Genomic DNA, 19,782 nt, shown 5'->3' with positions numbered 1-19,782 from the left:
AACCGTCTTCTGATGATACACGTTTGAATTCACATGTATGTAAAAGGACGTTTGTCAGTGGCGCCGCTCGCCATCGCTGCCAGGAGGGAGAAATAGGACTGTGTTATATCTAATTGCCACAGGCAATTTTACATGTAATATCGTGACATTCCATCAAACAACTTGTCCAACTGTATCACCCCCACCCAGGTGTTAATAATATGGTTATTATACGTTAATTACTCAACACGACGTGGCAATTGTGTCTGCAAGGTGACGTCATATAAGGTAACACGCATATGGAAATACAGCCTAGGAAAGTTTTTAACTTTTGCTGAAACTTTTAACCACCTTTCATTGAAGGTTGAATCCGCCCAGGGATAGATATTCTTTCGAGGTTTTACAATACCTTTTTGGTCAACCACTTGTTGGGGGCTCATTTTAAAGCTCATGGTATAAATAAGGTTTTCGTTGGCGATAAACGAAAATTATGTTCCCCGGAGAGTTTACACAGGAATGAAGGCCATTTGGAATAGTCAGTGTCGGAAAAGTTGGAGTTATAATTTGCTTCCATTGTACCACAATTTTCACGGTGACATACTTTTATTCTCTATTTTGAAAGAGAATGTATGAAAGTTTCCTTGCGGAAGTTTGAGCAAAAGATTAAATTTTGCAACTTTAAACCATTCCCTTTAATGGCAGAGAGTAAAAGTCTGGGGTCACAGTGCAAATGGTCGAGAGAAACATTTGCCGAAGTTTTCCGAAGTTTGAATTTCAAAGTAGCTGCTACATCGTGCGATGACTACTAAAGGATGCACTAACATTAGTTGACATCTAACTTTGTACACTGTCCAACAGTTTCAAAATGAATACAGAAAAGTAAAATAAAATAAAAAAAGGTATTGTAAAAATTTCAGTGTCCAAAAAACTACCCTCGAGGTGTATTCTACCCTAGTTATTCATAATTTTTGGATTCATGTTGTTCACACTAACATTTTACTATAACCTAAGACAGTGTAATTCAAAGGAATTGGTCATTTGGCGATAACTAGACAAGCGCCATATTTTAACTTGGACAGAAACTCTATTTTTATGAGACTTTCACTATTTAACACATTTTCTCCTCCTCCTTCTTCATCTGAAGTTTGTTGAAACACAATTCATCAGCTTTAAGATGTACGTACTATTTGCAACATTATTGTCGCAACAAACGAAGTCTAGTCCGGACAATAATCCCTGTTAATTGTCAACATAAACATTTGACATTGCGCACGCACACAGACACAGGCACAGACACACACACAGACACAGACAGACAGACAGACAGACAGACACACTCACGCACACATAGGGCTGTGTTGACAAGTTTAAGAGCAAGCATTTCCGCATAATCTGGGAGTAAAACAAGAAACTGTTTTAAAACAGAAGAAAATACCTTACCGGAAAATACATAAAATATTCCAGCAATGGAGCTTTAATTCTCGTGGGGAAATAGAAGTTTCCCTATTATCTGCAATGTCTCAAATATCGATGGTTCTGTATATGTTTATATTCAAATAATATCATATTTCAACTTGACGTAGGTTCGGTTTTCAACGTTTCCATGGAAACATAGAACATTTCAATCCAGGATGAAATGACAGAACAGTTTTATTCATGAGATTACGTATACCATCACTGTTTTCAGCAATCGACACATGAAATAATATACTCGTATATTTCAATTTGCGTGCGTTTTTTACAACAAATTTTGGTCAAAAAGAAAACAATAACTCTAGAACATTTATCCAGGACGTCTGTATAAGTAAGTCGTTTAATAGGTGTAGGGTTGTTAAATAAAGCTAACTGGACTAAAATCGATCCCATTTAACGAAAATGAGAGTGCATCAAGCGGAAGATAACAGTCACGATCTTCGAATCGCCATAATCATCCATGTTGCCTGAAACAATGAAATATATAGCTGTTCCAGAGTTGTCGGCGGAGAATCCGAGCATTCAGGACCGATACACCGTGACCAGTTGAACAATTTTCACTACGCACATTTTTTTCATTTTTCGCCAATTGCAAAGAGATACTTGACCATTCCTAAGGACGGAAAAGAAGAAAAGCTTTTGTCGAAATTTAGAGAAAAAATATGCATTTCTCCATGGAGAAGATAGAACATAAAAAAAATACATTTTTGTAGTTGAAGCATCTGTTAAACTGATATCACCCGCACACCCCGCCCGGCAAATACGTTCACGCAATAACAATATTATGATGGTTCATAAAACCCCAAAATACGTATGTTAATAAAATATTATGATGGTTCATAAAACCCCAAAATAAGTACGTGTGTTGATAAACGTCCTGATATAATGTGGACGCGGTGTCATGTTATTAAAAATGAACACCATTCTGAAGCGACAGACGAAAAACATTTCCATCCATCAAATAATCTACACTGTCTTGTTTTGTATAATCAAGGTTCTCTGGAGGCAGAGAGATTGTCGATTTATTTATGACTATCTGCAAAACGCACTAGGGTCTTTAGGTTTGTAAGGTTGTGATCGGTAAGACGTGCAGTTTAAAAATATTTATATTAGTTGATCCTTTGAAATAACTCACCCAGGTAGTGTCAACAATTACCAGTCACCGTCCAGTTACACTAGCTATTATATTTCTCTATTATACACGCGTATTCTGCTGACGATAAAGCCTCGAAATTAACGGAGACGAACTTTTGCCGTCTTTCACTTCGGATGACGTTCAGAAAACCGAACCGATAAATCTATAAAACTTACAAAAATATCATTGCGCATAGTCACTATGAAATGTGTGTCATCGAAGATAAACATATTCCAAAGGACCCGTCGTCATTTTTTTGTAGCTTCAACTTAAGCAAGAAATTTCGACAGCCATTACTGCAAAGCTGGTATGAAATAATTATACCGGCCAAGCCATGCAGGCGACCTTGCCGTAAATTTCCTAGAAGTTACGTGTCCATAAATTGCTTCCAACTCAGCGATATCTAGAGCTGTGCGCCGATCGCACTGCACTGTACTGCGAGTAGTTTCGTCTAATGACATCTATTGCCGACGTCCGGTCTAATGAGCAAAAAATTATAAATCTGATCTCATAATTACTTTGATACCAAATGTATATTAATAATGGGATATGAAATTGCATATTTCGATCGTAATCGGCGCTTCTGTCAGGATGAAACTTATACAGTTAATAAATGCCGTTTGGAATTTGTTATGTATTTCACTTTCCCTCCAGTGGGGGAAAGCTCAGTCAAAAGAAGAGCCTTCGTATACTCGTCTCCATACAGTAGCTGTCGCCCGGTGTTGTAGTAGGCTCATGTGTTTTTCGACGTGGAAAAAATCTTTAAAAAATGCCTGTGCGACGGGGCCACGTTGCCCCCCAAAATACTTTTATTGACACCATCATTCGTAAATTCGACGGGCAGAGTGAGTATTCGCATGTTTTAGTGTAACGATGTTAATTTCTGTCACAAAATTTGGAGTGTACATGGCAGGATGTTTTCGCATGTTGACATCAGTGTGTGTGTCCAGCGCGCCTTCTGCCTACGTATATACAGACCTTCATCGAGATATTTTGTTTCGTGTCAGATTTATCTGTGACATTTTCAGTCCAGTCAGTTGTTTTAACGCCCGTCTTCGTCATTCTTTCCAGATCGTAACTTTGTGATCGCCAACGCTCAGGTGGAAAATCGTAATATTATTTTCTGTAACGATGGATTTTGCGAGTTGTGTGGATATTCACGGGCCGAGGTGATGCAGAAACCGGCTTACTGCGATTTCCTGTACGGAGTAAAAACGAACGGACAAGCAGTGTACCAGCTTAAGTCGGCATTGCTTGAAAAAGAAGAAAAACAAGTCGAAGTTCTGTTCTACAAAAGGGACGGTAGGTTAAAATATTCTCCCATCTTTCTACATGTTTCTGCCCTTTTTTGTCGGCTGTGTCCCCTCGCTGCAAATATCACGGCGATCGCGTGGGAAGAAAAGGTACGCAGAACTTGTCAGAAGATTGTTGATCACCGCCAACTAATCTAATAACCGTCAAAACTCTTGCGGATCGATTTATCTCAGAGTAAATTATACTGCGTCAAGATTAAAAGAGTACATGAATTTCAGCTCAGTAATTATTAACATCGGTAAATTTTGCCGGCCCCTATGGAGCGGTTTGATGTTTACCGTTACCTGAAGTATGCGTACTTGAAGGCCTGTGGTCGAGGTCTGTATGTTTGCGGAACGGGAATGTATGGCTATTGTGAGGTGGAAAAAAGTGAAAGGTCCCTTATTCAAAGTTCGAATGAATGAGAGAGGAGGGAAAAAAACTACAAAAGACTTTTAATAATACAGGCCAAGCGTGCCTAGATCTCAATAAGTATCTCGACGACAACCGTTCGGCACTTTTGAAAAACTGCCAAGTGCACGGTTGGTTAATTTGGTGAAGTGGACACATTCTCGCCATACAAGTCGCATAGAAAATAAGTTCCTTTTCTACCACATCGTCTTTGGTGATTTTGAATAATCTCAGACGGAATAAAGAGTAACATTATCCCACCCTATAGCAATTTTACTCGTAAAAAGAAGAGTACCGAAAATAAAAACCCCTTTTACAATATCGTAAAACCGTAACAACGTACAACGACACGAGTTGTATAGAAAATGGTCGTCTCGTTGTGTGTCGGTGGTTCGGATAATTCCATGGTGCTATCAATGCACAGAAATAAGATTCTTTTGAGGACATGTTCCTTCAGTAAATTAGTCTGAACTCCATACTTGTGACTATTTGTTCAAAAGCCAGTATACTCGCCGGTAGAGTAGCTGAGCGGAGGCTAGATACTATAGCTGCACTTCTGAACTGAGAGTGCATGTGTAGCTATAAGAATTGACTGCTTTTCAACGAGGCAGTTATCCGTAGATAAATAAAAGCTGAATCCCTTAAATAACCAAAGGATCTGTAGTTGTTGTGGTTGGATGAATGTCATACCGTGTTGCAAGTACTATGTCATTTAAAGTAGCCAGCAATCTATTTGAGATTTACACAGATAAGACAGGACAGGACTGGCAATACTCAAAATATAACTTTGCTGTCCTTTGCAACACAATCCTAGACATGCTGTTTTCCTTGGTATAGCTAGCTCTGCTGCACTCCAGTGTGTTTAGATTTCGGTTTGTACGAGCTCCTTGTAACCTTAATGTTCCTGATCTGTGTAAATATTGCATTTGAGACCTCAGTGTACATAGCCACTCCAGGGCTGATCCAGAAGCCAGCGCCAGTGAATTGTGTGTAGTCGGCCTAAAGCATTGCAAAGTCTAGCTTTGGAGTTTTCTTCATTTAACAAGTACAGAATATTTCAAAATTATTTCTGATTGTCAAAAAGGGTAATTCTTGAATGTTTTTGAAATTCATGATTGAAAATTTATTGCCAATAATTAATAATTGAAAAATATTTACACAACATACTGCTAAATGAAGATATGAATGTAGCAGTAGAAATATGAACACACATATATTATATATATATATATATATATATATATATATATATATATATATATATACATATATATATATATATACACACACACGCAAGCACACACACACACATACACACACCTGTGTGTGTTACATCATCCAACAATGTGGCGATATAATTACATTTTGAGAAGATATTAACCCAAAATAACAAGAATTTATCTAATAAGTAATATTCTGAGTTTTGATACATCACAGATTTTGAAATCTGTCATACTGTGAATGATTCAGGGCTCTAACTTTAATGCCTCTAATAATTTAGAGAGTTAAGGATTGAGTAAGTTTTATGGCGTTTCTTATTGGGAATTGAATGAATACAGTTTTCGGAAGTGTTGTGTGGTTTGACAGAGTCAACTTGATTGTAATGAATGGTATGGCATATATATGATGACAGACTAGTTAATTTGTCTGCATTGCCAAATTAATGGGATGTGTGAATGAAATAATTGATAGAAACAAATCCTGTTTGTCCGTAAAAATCTACAATTTTCGGCATCAAAAGGTTGGATCCTGACAGCATCCAATATAAAAACCAAGGCAACTCTCACTTGAGATCTGATCCTAGATATTACAGAATATTCATGTAGTCTTGGCAGCATGGAGTGTTGGCGATGTTATCAACCATATGATGTAAGGAAATCAGGTGACCTGGAAGTGACCAATCAGTGGAAATGTGTGCCACTGACCAGAACAAAAGGCAGTGTATGGAATTGAAGAGTTTTTCAGTGTAAGAATGTTCAATGACTGGGCAAATATATTCTGGCTTCAAAGCTACAGAACTACTGTTTTCTGACAGAAAAACAGTAATTTTCATATAAAAACTGATACTGCTCATTATAATTAGTCTGGTAAATACAATAAATAATATTTTATGTCATTTTTAGAAGGTAAATCTGGCACTTACTTAATGTAGGTAAGTGATGAGGCTGTTCGCATTAAAAAAAAACTCTCAGTGGCAGGTTGTTTTGTGACATTTTTATTTGCCAGTGGAAATTTCTACATTTGTTTTTGTCTCTTGATTCTGGTAAATTGAAGGAGCATGTTAGGATTGGGAGTCTTTTGCATGGTACTGTTACTTGATGGTGAATCTTCACTACAAGATGCATTGGAAAAACCCTGACTTCAGTAGCGTGCAGGTGTAAATAATTTGCAGTGTATTTGATAAGACACCTTGGTTCATTGACACTTATTGATTGCTAAAAATAAGATGTCAGTATTGATTGTTGTCATGGTTACTTGGAACCTGTGATCTGAAGTGTGACTTGTGTAAGTCACTGATGACTTGTAAGGTGTGATTTGTCAATGGATCAAATTCTAATAGATGATTGTTAAGATAGAGCAAGGTATTCAGAGATGATACAGGTAACTCATGCAAGGCTAATGGTTTTCTTTTTAAACCAACAAATCAAACAAGGACTCTCTAATGACACTGTAAGCATAGTGATATGATGAGTTCTTTCAATTTAGCGTGAAAAAAAATTGAAGGGTATTTTCTGAAACATGTAATTGACAATCATATTGATAAGAAATTAATTTATGAGTAACTGAGTCGGGTGTGGCTGCCATGTGAGGGTCTGTACATTTAATGTAAATATCTAAGTGTGTCATCTTTTTTGACAAGTAAGTTGCTGTCCTATTTTTTATTAATTTTGATGAAATATGCATTTTTAATATGTCTTTAATATCAGAAAAGTGGTGTTAACCTCTGACATGTCTGGTAATGCTGATAAACAAAGTCGCCTGTCTCTCGATCATTTCAAAGTCGGAAAGCTCATATCCTGATCCCTTTAACCACGATGGTTCAGCCCAATTCTATTAGTATCTATGGCAAAGTTAGACTTCCACATTAGGGAATAGGGGATAACCTGCTGCAAGAACCTGAAAATGAATAGAATATAAATTTTAGCTCTGACCCATATTACATGCAGGATAGTTAAAGAACTTCTGTGTTTGAGATAATTTATGGATGATGCGAATATTAACCATTTCTCTGTACAAAAGCAGTCAGAGAGAAACTTGTTTGACTTTTAATAGGTAATGGAGCGACTTCCATGAAATATCAGAGTTCATAGTTGTATTTTTGAGACATGGGATAATAGTGCATTGGTTGAGAAATATCAGAAGAGTATGCACTTAGCAATAAAATGCAAAACCTTTCCCATAAAGGGTTCCATTTTATCATGAAGTAAATTAAAACTAGCATAACAAAGTACATCCATACTTGCAAGTTGCACAGGTTTATTGATTATAAAATCTCCAGTAGTGAGAGCATAAAACACTTATGGCATGGAGGAGGATGCATATTAATGAGAAGAATTATGAAATTTTTTGATAAATACGTGATTGCATAGGGGGTTTGAAAAGACGACGAGAGAGAGAGCGAGAGAGCGAGAGAGCGAGAGAGCGTTAGCTTTCAGTGTTAGAAGTGAAGCATTTCTATCCATGTATCAAATTCCTCTGGTACTTCATGTATCATCAAATGTCAACATGGATGAATATTGAAATATACAATCTATGCAACACAATTCCAATTCTGATGTATTTCAATGCAGTGTGATTTCCCAGCGGTGATGTAGATTGGTTGTGATCTGTAGTTGCCTGGCAGACATACAGACATCCTCAAATCCAAATTACAGCTTGGCATCATGAATTTACTAGTGGGATGGAGATCAGATGATTCTTCAAGCTACCTGATACCAGCTATTTCAAAAAGAAAGAGATAAAATAGTGGTGTCTCTAATTGGATTCTGATATTATTGTTACTTTGTTGTACAATGTAAAAAGTAGGCAAGGAAGCAACTTACCTTTCACCTGCAAGTCATGTAGTAATCTGGATGTTTAAGATATCAAACTTGGGAAAATATTTTACTTTTGGTATCTCTAAAGAAACTTTATCAATAGTTACATATATGGCAAAACTCACTGACTAGTGATTTTGAAAGGAAAAAAGACATTTTTTACTGTTTTTTTTTTTTTTATTTTACTTCTTGTATTGAAAGTATATGTAATGTTTATGTATTTGTTCCTTTATCTCTATCTATTATTTTAACCTGTTCACCCCATTTTCCTGTAAACTGGTCCACAATAACCATTGATAATAATGGGCTTTGGGCCAAACTATGATGGAAAAGGGATAATCTGTATTTGGGAAACACTTGTACTTTTTCAAATCGAGGAGTAAGTTTTCTTACTTTTCATATGACCATCAAATCAGAATTTTCTATCTTACATATCTTATCCTTGGACCCATTGCTATCAACAGCACAGTAATTGCAAAATGCAAAATTTGTCAGAGATTGCAGATGGGTTTTATAGACTCTGTGATCATATCAACAATTTTAAACTTTCAATTTTTAGGGGAAAAATAATTAAAACAGTATACAAGATCTCCTGGGCAAAACTAAATTAGAGTATTAACACCACAGCAAGAGTTTGAAACTTAATATGACAAAGTTCAAAGCTAAATCAATTCAAGTTTGAAAAATAATTATTTGTGCTGTGAGAATTTTCCATATCTGTTTCATGTTGACCTGGGTATTATAAGTTTGAACTATAGATAGTGTAATCTTTCTATCATAGCTTCAAGCAAAGTTAGAAAATGAAATTCTGAATGCTAGTCAGAATTGAAATTGAGTACAAGCTTTTGGTTAATGAAATAAATAATAAGATACGATATTGTATCTTTTTATAACTTATTATCAAGCTTAAAGAAAAAAAGATGCCAAAGAATATTTATATCAAGTTTGGTTTACATGTCCAGATCTGTTTTAAATGTATGCAGCTAGCCAGCTAAGTTTTTCCAGTGACTGGTCTTGTCCCAGGCTGGTATAATTTGGCCTAAATGTTACTGCCGTTCATTTCATGCATGAAGTGGCCCCGATGATGCAATAAAAAGCTGCATTTACAACGCTGTTTGGTCAGAATGATACATCATGAAAATCAGGACAGCCAGGGAGGATCCATCGTTGCTGATACTTGAAGTAGAGGTCAAGCAACTAAACACCGACCTCTCAATGAAACTGCACCATCAACATATCTCATGTCATCTTATGCATGAAATGGGCATTTTATGCATGTATTTAATGTGCCCAAATTTTCAAGGCATGTCATTTTTATGAAGTTCTGGCTAGACAGTAAGACGTAGATTGAAGGAGAGAGAGAGAGTGTCGGGACTTTTAACCAAGAAACAGGAATGAAACCAATGTCCATGGGGACTTTGTTATTGGTAGATAAATAACTACTGTGTGGTGACCCCAAGTGAGGTAGTATGGAAATTGAAGCTATTGGCTTGCTCCTTCCTGATTGGCTTGACATTGTATCAACTTCTTCAGCAATTGCAAACCTACAAGGTAATCTACTCAGGTATTGCAGATGCAGGGTTGATGCTCATCATTCCTTCCTGTCTAATTGATTTGAATTAATTTTTCTCGTGGATTAATCTTATGGGCTGTTTTCAATAACATTGATGAAGGGAAGAAGGGTGACAGATCATTACCTCTTGTAATAGAAAATGGAAAACATTACAACTTTTGGATACAACATCGTCTCACAATGTGGTCAGCAAATGTGTTCCTTTACTCGTTGATTTAATAGCTTGCAAATGTTGAAATTTCTACCAAGTCATTTCAGTGTTGCTCATTGAAATTTCACATTTGCCATATGTCACTGAGTGCTGGTGTTATGATCTAATTTAAATATCTGAAGGATCATTAATCATATTTTCCCCATGAATGAGAACATTTTAAATTTTGAATATATCAAATTGATTTTAAAGAGATTGACCTTTAATTAGAGTACATGAAACCCAATAACTATTCAGTGTATTTCATTACACAACCGATGCACATAGGTACTGAACCCAATATTATATATATATATATATATATATATATATATATATATATATATATATATATATATATATATATATATATATATATATATATATATATATATATATATATATATATATATATATAAAACAACCAATATTTTATACACACACACACACACTATATAGAGGGGAAAAAATATGGTGGTTTCAGTCGGGTTCGAACTCATAACGTACGGTACCCAGTCACCTAGCGGAGAAGCCACAGACAAGACCGCTTGGCCAAATCCCCTATCTCAAAAATAACCGAGCTACGTTGTTACAATTTTTCTGACTGCGACCCCTCCACACGCTGTAGAGTTCGTGAAGCACTCACGCTCGTACGCTCACTATCATACATTGCACCCAAACTTTATCGAAGCGAAGCAATGAATGAAAAAAGCATGCATGTCAGGTGTTTGTATGTGTACATGTATAACAGTGCCCACGCACGCGGCACACACATACACACACACACACACACACATACACACAAACACACACACACACATATATATATATATATATATATATATATATATATATATGTATACATATATATGTATATATATAAACTATTTTTCTATGTTTGGAGTAAATTGATCCATGGATTTAGTTTCAGTCAAGGCAATTCAAAGAGACATATTCATACCACAAATAAAACCTGCTGGTTTACAGTGCTAGAAGGAATTACAATATGCCGGCATTAAAATTTCTATCACCCAAGATTGGATAGAGACCTCCCAGAAAGTGAAATATTTGGTTGCATTCCATACAGCTCATTCAAATTACAACTCAGGTTCACAGTTTGTGATATTGACATTATTCCATATGGGTATATGACGTACTGTTTTCCTCTAACACATTGCGAGTCTAATGGGGCATAAATGTAATTACACATCAAAGACTCTGAAAGTATGGTGAAAGTCAGAGAGCAAGGAATTACTTGCCAAAATGTCTGGCTGTAAATTTTTGATTTAAAAATGAAAACTGGTGATGATTTTTTAGAATTGTGGATCAACAATTTGTACACTACATGCAAGTTAATTGCTCTGTGACAGGCAAATTTGATATCAACATTCTTGTTTTGCCAGCATCTTTCATAGACTAGTGATTTATTTGAGCATTATCTGATAAATACATCAAAGTTATATTGTGTATGACAAAATGTGCAATGCAAACTTGAAATTCTCATATTTTGTTTGTATTGGTAGAGATAAGAAGGCAGAATAAAAAATACTGTACAGAGTTTTTTTATGGTCAGTAGGACAGAAAGAATTGCTGATGTACTGGCTAGAGAAAAATGAAATATGATAATTAATCCTTTCAGATGCATATCTTCAAATGTGTTTATGTTCCAGTTGCACTGGTCATATCAAATTTCTTCAACAAACCTGTTCTTAATACCTACAGAGTAAACAGTGGGGAACATTACATATTGAGAGAATCAGGAAATAAATGAATTTTCATTGTCACTCTTCTATTGAGGATTTTTTACAAGTACATGCATGGCTGTGTTCATACTGTCATTGCTGCCAAAATTCTGCTTCATTATAATAATCTGGTAAATGTAATTTTTGATTACTTGGGAGCCCTATGAAAGGCAAACAAATTCCCAAAATTTGGATGTTTACAAACCTCATTGAATATTACCTATGAATAATTGCATTGTTTATAATATCATATCAAGAATATGGTGAGAATGCAAGCCTTTGGTGAAATACAGGACTAGTGAAAAATGAAATATTTGTGACATGAAACCCCATTGTAATTAATTTGTCTATGTCTATACAGACTCTTAACATTCTGTTCTGTACTTCTTGATTTTTATCACAATCACGAACGTCATTTGGATGAAAAATTATCAGTTGAAAAGCAGGCTCCACTTGCTGTTGATGTTATCCAGTCACTTATTTATGATACTATTATGTGAATTTTAAAAAAAGGAAAGGAACAAAAGGAAGATGGGCATTATCTCTTGAGACAAGATAGATCTCTGTGATCTATTTTCCAGTTTTTTTCAATATTTTCTTTTCAAGGTATTTGAATAGGCCCCTGTTGATGAATAAACCATGCCAACCAAAGACCAAAACAAAGAAAAAGCTTTGTCTATGAATCAAAAGGTTGTACCGCTATACATTTTCTGTCAGGTGAATGACGTGGACAAAATTAATGTTCTGCTTTCATCACAATTACTGTACACTTCATGTACCATCAGTTTGAAATCTATCACCTGTAACAATCATGTATTTTACACCATTTTTTGTTCATTTGTTCTATAATTTTTGTTCATCGCACATTTTCTTGCAGTACAATTGTACTCTCTAACTCGTATGTCTAATGTTCTTGTGTTCCATGTGTGTAATAATGCAATATTGTGATCATAAATGTATGTCTGGACTAGAATCAGTCATCAACAATAAACTTTTGTGTTGTGAAGGCTAGCACTTTGTACTTGTATGTATTCCATGGAGGAGAATATATAAGATGTATTAATTTTGAGTTGTCTAAAACACACAGTAATGAAAATCATAACAGAGGTGACTGATACCAGTTGGTATTTCTTACACCTATCTTCAGAACTTTTGAATTGAAACCAGTGTCAATGCCAACAAAGCAATCACATTGCTTGTCTCTAATCTGAAAGGATATAAAGACAAAAGAACATTTTTAAGATTTATATTCCATTAATGCCGAAAATAAAATGATATTTTAATTATACAATCTGGGTTTACTGGTTTGCGTGAGTAAGGTAGCAGTCAAAGGTGTCACTCTGTTGATATCGTTTACGGTGACAACAATGACAGTTTATTCTGATTTCATTGATCGATATATTGGTGCTAGCAAAACAACTCACTTTAATGGCTGTTATTGGATTACCATTAATGAGAAATCCAGTGAACTAATTATGCATTTCCTTTGTGTAAGGAGACAGTATTGAACTTGGAGTCAGCTGACTTTCCATAATGAGCTTTAAAGTATTATAGATAATGACATTGAGTCTGATAATTATTAATGGCAGTGAAGTGTTGTGCATTGTAAACTGTAGATTCAGTATTGTTATGGGCTAGTCTTGAATTTCTTGAAATTTGAAGTTGTCACAAGGTAGAGTTGTCATGTAAATCTTTCTATAACTCATTCAGAAAATTATAAATAAATAAATAAAATGAAAAACTATGTAAATAATTCATACATAAATAATCAACAAAATTAAATATGAATGCATGAATACCAGCTCAATTATCAGTATGTAAATAAATAATAAAAATAAGTAACAAAGTGATAGATATTTTGGATGGAAATTCATCTATGTTGGTAGCCAATTACTTTCAATTGAACTTTTGATCTCAGCACGCTAGATTTTAGTCACTGAAATTTTCGGTTGCAGCACTACAACCTTCATCAGCAGAATAACCCGTGGAAGTCAGTGGTAGGTATAAATTACCAAAAGTCTATGACCCGATTTTGATGTCATGTGTCTGAAAGGTCATGGCACTTTCAGTGACTAAAATCTAGCATGTTGAGACCAAAAGTTCAATTGACAGTAAATTGATAGATAATTCTATGAATAAGTTAAAATAATAAAGGAAAAACTTAGCCCTTGATAACCATCTGTGAAAAATGTCTTTTGAAATGTTGAATAAGGCACAAACAAATCCATTGACGGTCTTCTGTTAGTGAGCTTGAATTTCTTTCCTGGGTAAGTAAAAATCACCAGACATCAAGCAGACTGTCGACCATGCTCTGAAATCACCATGGCAGCCACTTGTCCTGTAGATTGTTGACCACTGAAATCACCATGGCAGCCACTGTACAAGTTGTCCAGCATATTGTTTACCACTGAAATCATCATGGCAGCCAATTGTCCAGCAGATTGTTGACTGCTGAAGTCACCATGGCAGCCACTTGTCCAACAGCTAGTAGACAGTTGATCACTGAAATCGACAGCCACTTGTCCAGTCTGCAGGACCACAAGTTTTGTAGGTACTTGACTATCAATTTGCTATTTCACCAAGGTCGTACAAACCATAGGCCTTGATTGCAATTGTACCATGTAAATACTACTGTATAGAGGATGACCTAAACTGTAGGTTAATATATAGTGGACTGTTTGATAAATTCACTGGATGTAAGGTCCCAGAGACAACAACTGCTAAGTGCAATAAAAAATAGCCTCTGAACTGACTTAATTGCCTAAAGTGAGAATGTTAAAAAATAAATTTGACATGCAGGTAGACCTTACAATAAACCGTGCTCTGTGGAAATACATTTGACATAAAAAATAAAGAATCAAATTTGAAAAATACAGTAAGTGTTAAACTGTAACATATACTTTCTGTTGGTTGCTAATTTAATGAAGGTTAATTTATATTGTGAAAACTTAATGGGACATTATCACCATAGACAGTAAAAGCGAGATTTTCTATGACTTAACCTACCAATGTAGTGTAAGACATTTTTACCATGCAATATGCAGATCAGTAAAAATGCCATTGAATGTTTGACCTGGATTCTCAAGCCTGTATCAGTCTGTTGTTTTGTAAATAAATCCATTAATTTTGGCCGCATGTGACCTGATTAATTTTTAAACACATTGGCTTTCAATTTTTAAAATGTGTGTGACCTCACAATTTTCTTCTCAGATCTTGATTATTTTTCATTTTTTCTAAAATTTTGTTCAAAAATTTTAGTTAATGAAGAGTAATGTCGATTAGTCCAAAATTAAACAGAATTAAGGAAAATACATAAAAATTAGTAAAATGTTGCTCTAGAATTTTAGTGGGAAAAATCTCAGCAATGCTAAAAGGGTTAATACCAAGCAATACTTTTGAACATTTAAATTTATCGTAAAGTCCAGGTTTCATCATTTCCTATGCATCAGCGATCTGTGTCATTATAGTGTCCGGCACGTCCATACATAAGAGTAACATATTACCAAACACATATCTTTGCTGGAGTTCACACCCAGGAACTTCAAATCTTTCCTTACCCTACACAGTGTATGTAAACATAGAGCAGTTTATATAGCTTGTAGGACAGTGACATCTTGGATGAGTAATCTTTGGCATTTATGTGTTTACGTTTATTTCAGTGAACCCATGTCTGTTTTCTCAGTTTAGTAGCTTGTGAAGATAAGGGAGCGGACATACTCAAGTCCATTTCTATAAGAGTGCTGCAGCTGCCTGATAAAACATACCCAGTAACTGTCCTTGTTCATTTGGTCTACTCACAGTGCAGTGGTGACTCACAAGTGTTATCTGTCTAACTGATTCTGTTAGTTTATCGTGATGATTGCACGCCTGTGCTTTTAAAGACTATAGCTCTTCCACTGCAATGGAGAGTTTGCATACAATGCAAGGACATCGTTTGTACAAAGGAGCTCTTTATCTTAAGTATACTGGAAGTGATATGTGTCACTGTTGTTTATATATCTTTTGCATATGCTAGCATCACTTTGAAGTCATGGTGAAAATTTTACTATGTTTAGATCACTCAGCTATAACTTCAGCGATTTGTACATGTACTTTTTACATGAAGTGGTTATAAGTTCTACATGAAGAGTACACTTTTGGAGTATGTACAGCATGGTGGATATTTACTAAAGCGGCTTGATTCACTGGTAGACGTTCAGTCAGATTAAAAATATGAAGGATTTCAACTGATAGTTTCTACAATATTATTAAATTTCCAAACTTTTAATCTGCTTAGATCAAAAGTTTGGAAAAAGTCAATTACATTTCCAAAGAACTGTACAGAAATCACTACAGTACTGTAACATCCACAAAGATGAATTTCAACCACAACTTTGTATAACTTTTGTAGTGGTTTTCAGTAAATTACTCGTTAAAACATAAACTAATTTCTAAATTGTTGATTTTTCTGACACTTATGAAATTCCAATAGGAGTATGGTATTTTGAGAGAGTTTATTTATTAAGGTTAAAATTTTAATAAACTCATGTTGTACACAATGTAAATCTTTGCTTGGTTTCTTCTTCAGTTTAGTTCTCAGGAGATGACAAGTAATCCATAAAATGTTTGATTTCTACAGTGATCATGATCTTGTATGGATTGGAGTATACACTATACTGTTTGTAGAAATGATGATTTCTCATTGCAAAGAAACGTATTCAGCCGTGAACACCTGCAGTATTACCAATTGTTTGAACAGTAGTCTTTTGCCAGCAATGCTGATTTGAATATTACATTCAAGAAGATAAAGAAAAAACAACAGAAAAATATTGTATTTGTATTTCCCAAAATATAATGATAATAATAATAAATATTTTATTGCTTGCTTGTAAATGTAGGATTTACATCACATTTGTGGCAATAAAGGTGTGATACAAAAATAAGTTCAAACTTTTCTCCAATAAAGATATTAGTATTAAAAGTGTTAAATACAGATCAACTGTAGTTCGGAAAAGACAGTTGACATTATATGGTCTTCTAACTCAAATACATTACAATTTGAAAATTTACTCAGTAAAAAGTGTCATCACTTCTTTTGAAATGAAATGATAAATTTGTAGAGTGTTGGAAAACTTTCAGGAAGCTTTCCATCACACTGTTCTGATCCAAACAATTTTCCCAGGATGCTGTGTGGGCAGGTGCAGCCGGCTACTTGCTTTAATTTTAAAATGAATATTTCATCACCGGTGAACTCTTTAATTCACGGCAAGCATAAAATATTAGACTTCACGCAGGGCCGTGTTCAATATTTGTATCAATAAATAATCACCTCACCTTAAAAGATGTTGCTCAGTGCCCAGTTTTCAAATCAAACATGCCCGATTATTGAATAATTTATAAAAAAGATCATCAATTCGATATGGTCTGTTGGGATATGTTCTTACAGTTTTTAGCACCTGTTTTTTGTGAAAATTTCTCATAAAGTGTGCTTCTCCACACGATCAAATATTCAGGAAAGGTGATTTTTCTGCAGTATCTCTTTGTGGTGGATTTTTGACTTGACTCTGTTTGAATCATGGCTGACTCTAAGCAGAGACATAATGTACAAGTGTGTCGATCATAAATCATCTTGTCATAACTCATTTTATTTGCGTAGTTGGAATTCATGTGACAACAGATACAGCATATCATATATCATCACATTTTGCTGAATTTGCAGCTTTTGGAGCAGTTTATACTTTGATTCTATTTCCAAAATATAACAAAAATAAGACTAAATGTGCATTGGAAAGTGGGTTTTATCAGACAGTGGACCCAGAGCCTGAATGCAAGTGAGAACACTGCCACAATGCCACAAATGACATACCTTTTTCACTCTATCAGTATCTCTGCAAAGCACAACTAATGACATATTCAAAAATAAAATTGTTATTTCAGCTAGGACTAGACATGATCATGATAGTCTAATTTGGCACATAGTCCAAAGATTATATTTCTAGTATGCTACATGACGCAATATTACATTCCGTCTATAAACCATATAAGGTTTTTGTTGGTGAGTTTTTTACGAATACGTGTCAAAAGTGATTTTAAAGAAGCTGTGTAAGAGTACTGATATACAGTATCACTAATACATCAGAAATAATTATGGATGGATTTTTTGACTCAGAAATGTTTTGTTCAAATTCAAAATAGGACCTGTAAGTTAAAACCTTGTCACCGTTATAGAACATTTATATCAACATGATATTGCATAAAATATTTGTTCAGTTGCATTAATTTAAATAAAGAATTGATTTTTTTTTAACTTTTTACATGAGAAAAATAAATCATAAATTGGATTATGTTTCTCTAGAATTTATATAATGCAAAATATTCAGTAAATAATTTTTGTAAACTTAAATCATTTGAAATTTTTTTCAAATCTTAGCTTTTATATGGTACTTGATCACATTTCTTGTATGTACCCTAGTTTCTTTGTTTTCACTATTTGCAGTGACCACACTTGCTTCAAACTGAAAATTTGGCATCCTCTAATTTTTTTAACATTCAAGTGATGGATCTGCATCTTTTAATCTTAACTGTTGAAAGTTGACCATCTTGAAGTGTAGAGAAGTGAGTGCAGCTGATGGATAACACACTATTAGCTGTTGATTTGATCTGTCTTACTTAACTCTGATGGGTTAGTACGTCTGATGGGTTATAGCAGTGTGTTTGTACAGTCACATATACATGTCATCTACTACATACCAATGTAATAAATGGGAAGCGGCGGCAGAATTCCTACAATTGTTGCATATGGCTCTCTCTATCAACCCATTCCTCCTGCAGACTGTTTCAGCACTTTCACCAGAGGGGCATAAAGAACTGTTCCCCTGATATAAAGTATATAGTCCCACTTAGTGAGAGTTTCCCACTAGGGGGATTTAACTTTCAGCAAAGTCATTTCAAAGTAAAATTCACAATTAGGAAATTCAAATTAGTGATATAATAATAATAATAATATTTTTATTGCTTGCTTGTAAATATAGGATTTACATCACATTTGTGGCAATAAAAGTGTGATACAAAAATAAGTTAAAATTTTCTTCAATAAAGATAAAGTATTACAGTATAATAATAGTAGCTAATAATAAATATAACTAGGTATTTCTTTGTTTATATAAAGTAAAAATATAATCTGCAAGATAACTCTTGTTTTGTTAGTAGAGAAATAAGCTGATTTTCAGTATCGTCGTATGGGAAATTGATTTTACTGAAAAAGTATTTTCTTTGGACTTTGTATTTCTGACAGACTAATAAAAAGTGTGTTTCATCTTCAATACTGTTGGTGTTACACTGATTTCAGTATCTTTCAGTAATTGGGGTTTTTGGAACAGTGTGTCTCCCTTTTTCAATTGCTAGATCATGATTGCTGATGCGAAGTTTGGTGAGCAATTTTCTGTTCTCACCGTGTAACTGTGTTAAGTAGGGTTCTAATCTAAAATTACGTTTTATTTTGGCATACATTCTTAGTTTACTATTTTCATCAGTGATCAAATTTTTCCAAAAGACTTCATAATTGTTTGTTAAATTTGTTTTCATTAAACCAATTATAACTTTGTGGTGTTTAAGTGATGTATGTTTTGCTTTATCAGCTTCAGAAAATTCAGTCTGAATGTATTTTGAGAATTCAATGTAATGTTTGTGGGTGAATTCAGCATTGCATTAGCCTAGAATCCTACTCCGTCCGCTTGCCTCCGTACCACTACTAGTTAGTCGGAGGTACGGAGGCAAGCGGACGGAGTAGGATTCTAGGCTAGCATTGCATATGTGCCATATGTTTTGGTATCATTGCAACTGTTTTATGAAATTGGAAAGTTTGATCGATGTCCTTGACTTTGAATGTTCAAATTCCATGGGCTGTATCTTTTTATACATCTTGCAGTAAAGTACATCTTATTCAACTCCTGAAATCATGTCAAAATGCA

At 34.6% G+C, this 19,782-nt stretch overlaps 1 protein-coding gene across 3 annotated transcripts in view; it reads left to right on the top strand.

The window, feature by feature from the left end:
• Positions 1-3,273: 3,273 nt before the first annotated feature.
• LOC139141133 (voltage-gated inwardly rectifying potassium channel KCNH6-like) overlaps positions 3,274-19,782 on the top strand; it is a 167,528-nt gene continuing 151,019 nt past the window's right edge. For 2 of the 3 annotated variants that reach the window (XM_070710734.1, XM_070710732.1), the window contains exons 1-2: positions 3,275-3,432; positions 3,659-3,889. In XM_070710734.1, coding sequence (XP_070566835.1) covers positions 3,357-3,432; positions 3,659-3,889 — 307 coding nt within the window. In that variant the 5' untranslated portion in view covers positions 3,275-3,356. Of the gene's footprint in view, positions 3,433-3,658; positions 3,890-19,782 lie in introns of all 3 variants that reach the window. The other variant, XM_070710733.1, reaches the window with a different exon arrangement.

The sequence above is a fragment of the Ptychodera flava genome, chromosome 9 (assembly GCF_041260155.1).
Source record: "Ptychodera flava strain L36383 chromosome 9, AS_Pfla_20210202, whole genome shotgun sequence".
Lineage (NCBI taxonomy): Eukaryota > Metazoa > Hemichordata > Enteropneusta > Ptychoderidae > Ptychodera > Ptychodera flava.
The sequence above is the reverse complement of the archived record's forward strand: the minus strand, read 5'-3'. Positions and strand labels throughout refer to the sequence as shown.